The sequence below is a fragment of the Coenobita brevimanus genome, chromosome 104 (assembly GCF_032717465.1).
Source record: "Coenobita brevimanus isolate Jiangsu-jjx chromosome 104, ASM3271746v2, whole genome shotgun sequence".
NCBI classification, from domain to species: Eukaryota; Metazoa; Arthropoda; class Malacostraca; order Decapoda; family Coenobitidae; genus Coenobita; species Coenobita brevimanus.
Genome location: NC_137057.1, coordinates 18,640,460 through 18,650,459, shown reverse-complemented (window position 1 = coordinate 18,650,459; position 10,000 = coordinate 18,640,460). Strand labels below are relative to the sequence as shown.

Here is a 10,000-nt window from a genome sequence, read left to right as displayed (position 1 = left end):
TAGTTGTTAGGCTAGAAGTGCAACCTGTGGGAGAGTTTAACAAGTTGGCGTGTAATTTGCAAAAGGAAGATCTGAAGACACGAAACATTACAGGTCCAACTTATTTTTGTGTCTGGTGGTGTCCTGACGGTGTGATGATGATGATGATGATATTGGTGATGATGACGCCACATAAAGCATTCACGAGGCTTACACACCCCCTTACCTTCGTCTGCAGCTCATAGTCAAGGTGTGCTGCTAGTGTGATGAGGCCTGTATGCTGGTGGATGGTAAATAACCCATCTCTGTTCCCACCTGTAATGCTGTACCTGACCGCTGTTCCTGTGACGAAAGAAGCGACGTAAGTAGCATCTTGACACGTGGAGAGAGTGGCACAAGTAACACAAGTAACACCTCCATGACAGGAATGAAGTAAGAGCCCCGAGTAACAATACAATCAACGCTTTGCAAGGTAACACACTCAACCCTTCGTCAGACTCAGGGAACAAGTAACACAATATTTCTTCCTCCTGGCCATGAGAGGCAACACACACACGTAACACCCACGCTGCTGGTGATAAAATGTAGCACGCTCTCAGGTCAGAAGAAACGCAACACACAGCTTCCCTCTAACACACACAAAACAATACCTTCAACATCTCTACTTTGAAGAGAAAAAATTTAAAAGAAAGAGGAGGGAGAGAAAAAGGGGTGAGATACTGGAATATATTACGATCTCTCTCTCTCTCTCTCTCTCTCTCTCTCTCTCTCACACACACACACACACATACACACACACACATCTTCCTTCATTCTCCAATTTCCTGGTGTCACGTCACACACACACACACACACACACACACACACACACACACACACACACACACACCAACAATTTCCCCTGCATAGTACCCGAGTAATACCAAGTTAGGCTATATTCCTACCACTATCACGAACCATAACGCCACTCCATAATACCACTCCTACACCACTCCTAAATGGCAGTACAGGTCATTCCAGTCCTAGAGCAGGCTGGGTTTATCGTGACCTGGTATTACATGAGAGTAATTTATTGGCAGTGAAATGGCGGGGGACAGGGCGACTTGGAGGCGATTTGTTTGTGGCCACCCCAAACGGGATTGAGGCGTCTGGCAATAGATAGATAGATAGACAGAATTTATTGGACGGTGTGGGAAGCTGGTATTATTATTGTTATTATTATTCTCTGCTCTACACCATTGCATAGGCGGAAGGCAAGATCATTTCCTGTCTTTCTTTAACTCTCTCTCTCTCTCTCTCTCTCTCTCTCTCTCTCTCTCTCTCTCTCTCTCTCTCTCTCTCTTCCCTCCTCTTCTTTGTTTCATTTTTTTTCTTTCTCTTTCTTTCTTACTTTCTTCCTTCCTCCCTTTCTTTCTCTATTCACTTCTTTCTTTATATTTATATTTCTATGACAGAGAGAGAGAGAGAGAGAGAGAGAGAGAGAGAGAGAGAGAGAGAGAGAGAGAGAGAGAGAGAGAGAGAGAGAGAGAGAGAGAGAGAGAGAGAGAGAGAGAGAGAGAGAGAGAGAGAGAGAGAGAGAGAGAGAGAAAGAGAACTGAAACAGAAATATGAATGGAATATTATAAAGGAACTCAGCTACCGGCCTGTTGGGAGCATGGCGCAGTCTGCTGGTGTGGGTGTGGGAGCAGCAAATAAATGACTAATGCAGGCGTGTTTTTGTAGCTAATTATGCCTTGACCTGAGATGACCTGAGATGACCCCAGCCCTGTGTGTGACCTGAGATGACCCCAGCCCTGTGTGTGACCTAGGATGACCCCAGCCCTGTGTGTGACCTGAGATTACCCCAGCCCTGTGTGTGACCTGAGATTACCCCAGCCCTGTGTGTGACCTGAGATGACCCCAGCCCTGTGTGTGACCTGAGATTACCCCAGCCCTGTGTGTGACCTAAGGTGACCCCAGCCCTGTGTGTGACCTGAGATGACCCCAGCCCTGTGTGTGACCTAAGATGACCCCAGCTCTGTGTGTGACCTAAGATGATCTCAGCCCTGTGTGTCACCTTGCATTACGTTTACCTCTCTCTCTCTCTCTCTCTCTCTCTCTCTCTCTCTCTCTCTCTCTCTCTCTCTCTCTCTCTCTCTCTCTCTCTCTAACTTTGCCTATAACCACCACTCTCCATCTTTAACACTGACTTGTAGCAATAAATCAACAGCAAGGTATGGCACTAGTCACGAAGAAGTGGTATGGAGAGGATGGAGAGCAGTTCTGTCATATCCCGCCACTGAGCTACATGTAAAGAGCAAAGTATGGCTGTATTTTCCACTTACTGTATCACGTAACTCAAGATACAACAAGGCCATCAAATACAGCATGATTTATTTGTAACCTTTTCACTGTATTCACTCTGTTTCGGAACCATGTCACCTCGATTTTTTCTCTTCTTTCTTTCTTTCTTTCTTTCTTTACGCGGGAGTGTCTACAGGAGGGACACTGTTCGTTTGTCTTTGGCTAATGATTTTCGGAAACGAGGTTTGTCATTCCCGTAGATTTTAGCGACTTTTGCGAAGCCACACCACGCCATACCACACCACACTAGCCTCCCGCACCACACCACATCACACCACACTATTAATGCCTCTTACACCACACCAGGCCATACCACACCATACTACCCTCCGACACCACACCACAACACACCACGCCACACCACTCCATACTACCCTCCCACACCACACCACAACACACTAGCCTCTCACAACACACCACACCACACCACACCACACCATACCACACCACACTAGCCTCTCACACCACGACTTACCACATCACACTAGCTTCTCACACCACACAATACCACACCACACTAGCCTCTCACGCCATACCACACCACACCACACTACCCTCCCACACCAAACCACACCACATCACACCACACTAGCCTCTCACACCACACCACACCACACCACATCACACTACCTTCTCAATTCACACCACACCACACAAAATCACCCTCCCCCTCCACACTACTCAAAGGACATTAACCAAGGGGGCCCTGAAGCTCCCGCATCTATTACTTTTGTACTTATTCTTGTAATCTGGCTACCATGAGACGAATGTTTTTAGATCTGATGAAGTACATGTTGATTATGATGTACTGTTTTGATGAAGTACATATATATTGTGTTGTACTGAGAAGAACCCCAGATTGGATGAAGAACACGTAGATTGTAATGTACTGTTTTCAGATTGGATGAAGTACATGTAGCTTGCGTTGAACTGTTTTCAGACAGGATGAAGTACATGTAGATTGTGCTGTACTGTGAAGAACCCCAGATTGGATGAAGTACATGAATTTTATGCTGTAGCTTTCAGATTTGATGAAGTACATGTCTACTGTTTTCAGACTGGATGAAATACATGTATATTGTACAGTGAAGAACCCCGGGTATGATGAAGTACAAGTGTATGTGAGTGAGGTGGAGGAGGGAAGAGGGAGGGGGAGGCCGAGGATGAGATGGAGGGATGGGGTGTAGAGGTATATGAGAGAGGGGGGGGGTGAGTTGGGAACGGGGCAGTGAAATGGCGGGGGACAGGGCGACGTGGAGGCGATTTGTTTGTGGCCACCCCAAACGGGATTGAGGCGTCTGGCAATAGATAGATAGATAGATAGAACCCCATAGAACCTAAGGCCTTCACTGTACCCATTATGCTGTTCCTGGATAAGCCTACGTTGGTGGTACTTGGGTACGCCTGAGCGGTTCATTCTACGTACCGTCCTTGTGCGTGGCGTGTACCTGAACCACCTCCAGGGCCAACGGTGCATCCTCAGCCAGCAGAAGGCAGTACCGCGGCTCCTCAAACTGCAGAGGCCCCCCCACACCGGAGACCAGGCGCGTGGCTGTGGGAGAGAGACATTGATACACACCACACACACCACACAGACTACACACCACACACACCACACACACCACACACACCACACTCACCACACACACCACACACCACACACACCACACACCACTCACACCACACAGACCTGAGATGACCTTTTGTGGGTGCCTATCCTCCCCACCCTCACCTACTCAACTCTCTCTCCACCCAAAGTTGGCGGGAAATGAGAAGATGACCAAAGATGACCTAAGATGACCTGAGATGACCTAAGATGACCTGATGACCTTTTATGGGTGCCTATCCTCCCCACCCTCACCCACTCAACTCTCCAGTCTAATTTGGCAGGAAAATGAGAGGAGACGATAAGGCAAGCTAGGAAAAATATCAATGACAATACTACAGGAAAGAATGCACAGGAAATGTACTTAACCTGTAATGGAAAGTACTATATCATTACTATAACGCTAGGTATGTACTATCTATCTATCTATCCATTGCCAGACGCCATAATCCCGTAAGTGGTGGCCATTTGACTTTGAGGTATTTGTTTTACGGGGAGGGGCACTAACCCTCCACCAACCCACTTGTTGACACGCAGGGATCACGTATGGTTTGGTTATATGGTTACTACCCAGCGTTGTAAATGGTTTCTTGGCTTACAGGAAACCATTTGGCTTGCCACTCAATGTAAAGCCACCTGTAAAGGAAAGGAAAGCAATAAGAAGTGACAGGAAAGATGGGAGAAATAGGAAGAGAGGAGGCCAGGCACAGAAAAAGAATGATAAAGGCTAAGGAAGAAGTAGGCAGCACTACATCAAGTGAGTGAATGATGGTCGCCACCACCTACCACACAGGTATATACTGCTGTCCTTAATTATATTCCTCTGCAGGTATATCCCGTATGATCTGTAAGAGAGAGATAAGCAATGGTATACCTTAGACATGCAGAATACCCCTGGGAGTATGTTTAGCTGGGGAGAAGAAGCCAAATACCCACCCAAACAACTCTCTATCTATCTATCTATTACCAGACGCCTTAGTCCCGTAAGGAGTGGCCACAAACAAATCGCCTCCATGTCGCCCTGCCCCCCTCCATTTCACTGCCCTGCTCCCAGCTCACACTCCCCTCTCTCATGTACCTCTCCACGCCATCCCTCCATCTCATCCTTGGCCTTTTCCTCCCTCTCCCCCCCCCCTCCACCTCACTCACATACACTCTCCTCGTCAGACTCTCACTCTCCATCCTCTCCACATGGCCAGACCACCTCAATGTGTTTCTCTTAACGCTTCCTATCACATCCACATCCACACCACAACGCTCCATCTCATCCTTGGCCTCCCCCTCCCTCTCCCCCCCTCCACCTCACTCACATACACTCTCCTCGTTAGTCTCTCACTCTCCATGCTCTCCACATGGCCACACTGCTAAGCAATTTGTGGCAAACGTTTACATCACAACGGAAATAAATCTACACTGACTCATGTTTTTAGGTGGACAGGGTGACATGGAGGCGATTTGTTTGTGGCCACCCCTTACGGGATCAAGGCGTCTGGCAGTAGATAGATAGACAGATAGTTTTTAGGTTTCTAGTGTAATTCAGTTTCACCTAAAATACGAACCCAGTTGACTGCAGGCTTCACTTGCAATTATCCTACAGTCCACTATCAATTTGGGGGGGGGATAGGGAGGTAGTTGAAGGGCGTTTGGATAGCCAGGGTGTGACGTGGTAATATCAGTGCCACCACGTGAAGGGAAACAATTTATTTTCTATCTATCTATCTATTTAGCTATCTATCTATCTATTGCCCAACGCCCTAATCCCGCGAAGGGTGGCCGCAGACAAAACGCCTCCAAGTCCCTCTGTCACCCACCATTTGACTACCCTCCCCCCAACTCACTCTCCCCTCTCTCATATACCTCTCAACTCCATCCCTCCACCTCATCCTCGGCCTTCCCCTCCCTCTCCCTCCCTCCACCTCACTTAATTTATTTTTACTACACCTTAATTAACTTCACTACTCCTGGGGGGATATTTTTACGACATTGGTTTGTTAATTAAAAAGGCAGAAAGAAATATTGTGCTTAATTCTCAGCCAGTGTGATATGATGGTCCTTGCAAGAGGGGAACAAGTCAAGAGTGAGAGCGGTGGAAATGGGTTACTTGAGAGGAGCATGTGGAGTGACATGGAGGGACAGGTTGACGAATGAAGAAGTGAAGGAACGTTGTGGGGTGGATGTGGATGTGGTTGAGATAGGAGAAATACACTGAGGTGATTTGGACAAGTCGAGAGTGAGAGCAGTGGAAATGAGTTACCTGAGAGGAGCATGTGGAGTGACGTGGAGGGACAGGTTGACGAATGAAGAAGTGAAGGAACGTTGTGGAGTGGATGTGGATGTGGTTGAGATAGTTAGGAGAAATACACTGAGGTGGTTTGGACAAGTCGAGAGTGAGAGCAGTGGAAATGAGTTACCTGAGAGGAGCATGTGGAGTGACGTGGAGGGACAGGTTGACGAATGAAGAAGTGAAGGAACGTTGTGGGGTGGATGTGGATGTGGTTGAGATAGGAGAAATACACTGAGGTTGTTTGGACATGTGGAGAGAATGGAGAATGAACGACTGACTAAGAGGGTGTACAGTATGTAGGTGAAGTGGAGGGAGGGAGAGGGAGGGGTAGACCGAGGATGAGGTGGAGGGATGGGGTGGAGAAATATATGAGGGAGGGGGGGAGTGAGCTGGGGGGAGGGCAGTGAAATGGTGGGTGACAGATCGACTTGGAGGCGATTTGTTTGTGGCCACCCCTTACGGGATTAGGCGTCTGGCAGTAGATAGATAGTGATATGACGATGTTACGTTGCATATTTCAATTTGGCACTTTTTCTTTATTCAGGACAGTCTAGGTTAGGTTAGGTCAGTATTAGGTCAGTATTAGGTCAGTATTAGGTTAGTATTAGGTTAGTATTAGGTCAGTATTAGGTCAGTATTAGGTTAGTATTAGGTCAGTATTAGGTCAGTATTAGGTCAGTTGGTATTAGGTCAGGGTGGGGGGGAATGCAGAGTGAGAGACTGACTGGGAGAGTGTGTGAAGAGGAAGAGGGGGGAGAGGGTGACCAGGAATGGGTGGAAGGACAGGGTGGGGGGCGGGCACCATCCACTCACTCAATTTAGTGCAACTCTCAGACAAGCCAGATGGTTTCCTATAATCAGAGAAGTGATTTACGACGCTGGGTGGTAGCCATATCCCCAAACGGACGCCTGGTGGTCTAGTGGTGCTCTTCTCTCCACACACACCATCTATCTTTCTATCTATCCTGCTCCTCTCACACCTCTCCTTCCTATATAACGTTTATCTTTACAGTCGGGTGTGTTAAAAAGAATAAATCGCTCAGGAAAAGGCGTTAGGTAGTCTCCCTTCGTGACTAGAAATACAGCTCTCAGCAGGAAGCCTCGCAACTTTCTCGTTGATAATGAAAGGAGGGGTGAGAGCAAAGGGTTGAGGTGTGTGTGTGTGTGTGTGTGTGTGTGTGTGTGTGTGTGTGTGTGTGTGTGTGTGTGTGTGTGTGTGTGTGTGTGTGTGTGTGTGTGTGTGTGTGTGTGTGTGTGTGTGTGTGTGTGTGTGTGTGTGTGTGTGTGCTGAAAATAAGGTACTCTTGATATACTACTCTCACATATTATCATCTGCCATCATCCAACAGGTCAACTCCGGAACTGTCTCCCTCTGTCTGTATTTCCCTCTGCCTATGACCAGTCCTTTAAAAGCAGTGTTGGTGGTAGGTGGTGGCGACGATCATCCACTCACTCGATGTAGTGCTACCTACTTCTTCCTTTACCTTTGTCATTCTTTTTCTGTGTCTGTCCTCCTCTCTTCCTCATTCTCACCATCATCCACTCACTTGATGTAGTGCTGCCTACTTCTTCCTTCACCTTTATCATTCTTTTTCTGTGTCTGTCCTCCTTGCTTCCTATTTCTCACCATCATCCACTCACTTGATGTAGTGCTGCCTACTTCTTCATAAGCCTTTATCATTCTTTTTCTGTGCCTGCCCTCCTGTCTTCCTATTTCTCACCATCATCCACTCACTTGATGTAGTGCTGCCTACTTCTTCCTTAACCTTTATCATTCTTTTTCTGAGCCTGCCCTCCTCTCTTCCTATTTCTCACCATCATCCACTCACTTGATGTAGTGCTGCCTACTTCTTCCTTAGCCTTTATCGTTCTTTTTTTGTGCCTGCCCTCCTCTCTTCCTATTTCTCCCATCTTTCCTGTCACTTCTTATTGCTTTTCTTTCCTTTACAGGTGGCTTTACATTGAGTGACAAGCCAAATGGTTTCCTGTAAGCCAAGAAACCATTTACAACGCTGGGTGGTAACCATATAACCAAACCATACGTGATCCCTACGTGTCAAGAAGTGGGTTGGTGGAGGGTTAGTGCCCCTCCCCGTAAAACAAATAACTCAAAGTCAAACGGCCACCCCTTACGGGATTATGGCGTCTGGCAATAGATAGATAGATAGATAGATAGAATTTTAAGAGCAGGCGGGGGGAATGGCAGAGTTACCCCTAAAGAGTTTGTAATGGAACCATGTTCTTTATTTACCACGCCGTAATTAAGATAGTTTTAGGCACTTAGGCTCTCTTTAATTAGGGAGAGAGAGAGAGAGAGAGAGAGAGAGAGAGAGAGAGAGGGAGAGAGAGAGGCAAGAGGTCTAAGAAGGGAGTTGTGTGGAGGGAAGAGAGGAGAGAGACTGCGAGGGATGAAGAGACAGACAGACAGACAGACAAAGAGAGAGAGAGAGAGAGAGAGAGAGAGAGAGGAATAAATGTAGAGAGGAAGAGATCAAAGAAAGGAGGAAAGTAGGTATGAAGGGAGGAGAGGAGAAAGACTGTAAGGGATGAACTGAGCAGACAGACATAGATAGATAGATAGACAGATAGACAGATAGAGAGAGAGAGTATACTATGCTTTCGTACTGCCATACTCTTATATTCAGCTTATTGGTACAGGCCTTGGGTTCCTTCTTTCTTGCGTAAAAAAAAAAAAACTGGCGGTGAGAGGGTTAAGACTTAATCACCTGCTGGCGTCTCTCTCTCTCTCTCTCTCTCTCTCTCTCTCTCTCTCTCTCTTCTCAGTGTGGATCGTAAAACCTTTCTAGTAACCACTTATCTTTTTAACCCTCTCTCTCTCTCTCTCTCTCTCTCTCTCTCTCTCTCTCTCTCTCCAGCCTTCCCTAAAATAAGTCTTAAAATATTAGACCTAAAGAATAAATGACCTGGCCTGGTGACACTCCCTTGGCGATATTAAAATGACAAGACGGATGGGAGAGAGAGAGAGAGAGAGAGAGAGAGAGAGAGAGAGAGAGAGAGAGAGAGAGAGAGAGAGAGAGAGAGAGAGAGAGAGAGAGAGAGAGAGAGAGAGAGAGAGAGAGAGAGAGAGAGAGAGAGAGAGAGAGAGAGAGAGAGAGAGAGAGAGAGAGAGGGAGGGAGAGAGAGAGAGAGAGAGAGAGAGAGAGAGAGAGAGAGAGGGAGAGAGAGAGAGAGAGAGAGAGAGAGAGAGAGAGAGAGAGAGAGAGAGAGAGAGAGAGAGAGAGAGAGGGAGAGAGAGAGAGAGAGAGAGAGAGAGAACTGGATTTGTAAGTTGAGAAAATTATGTGAGAGAGAGAGAGAGAGAGAGAGAGAGAGAGAGAGAGAGAGAGAGAGAGAGAGAGAGAGAGAGAGAGAGAGAGAGAGAGAGAGAGAGAGAGAGAGAGAGAGAGAGAGAGAGAGAGAGAGAGAGAGAACTGGATTTGTAAGTTGAGAAAATTATGAGAGAGAGAGAGAGAGAGAGAGAGAGAGAGAGTTACAAGGACAAGTGGTGACTCGAAAGGTTTTACGATCCATACCGAGAAGAGAGAGAGAGAGAGAGAGAGAGAGAGAGACAGACAGACAGACAGACAGACAGGCAGTAAAAAAATAAAGTCCTCATTCTACCCATATTTCCACTAGTAAGGACCCTGGGCTAGTCTCCTTATTACGTATTTCGACTAGTAAGAACCCTAGGCTAGTCTCTCTTATTCGTATTCTTATTCGTAAAGGCCCCGGGAAATTCGTCTTTATTGCGGGTCCTCTGCTAGTCTGGAATAAAGCTTGGAGTATCA

The 10,000-nt window shown here is 47.0% G+C and overlaps 2 protein-coding genes across 2 annotated transcripts in view; both read right to left on the bottom strand.

The window, feature by feature from the left end:
* Positions 1 to 10,000, bottom strand: part of MED11 (mediator complex subunit 11) — a 427,497-nt gene that overhangs the window by 176,758 nt on the left and 240,739 nt on the right. The window lies entirely within an intron of this gene.
* Positions 1 to 10,000, bottom strand: part of LOC145416040 (uncharacterized) — a 63,927-nt gene that overhangs the window by 31,597 nt on the left and 22,330 nt on the right. Inside the window, exons 2-3 of the mRNA XM_080285139.1 lie at positions 3,749 to 3,874; positions 206 to 321 (exon numbers count right to left, since the gene is read on the bottom strand). Of these exons, the coding sequence (XP_080141265.1) occupies positions 206 to 321; positions 3,749 to 3,874 (242 nt within the window). The remainder of the gene's footprint in view (positions 1 to 205; positions 322 to 3,748; positions 3,875 to 10,000) is intronic.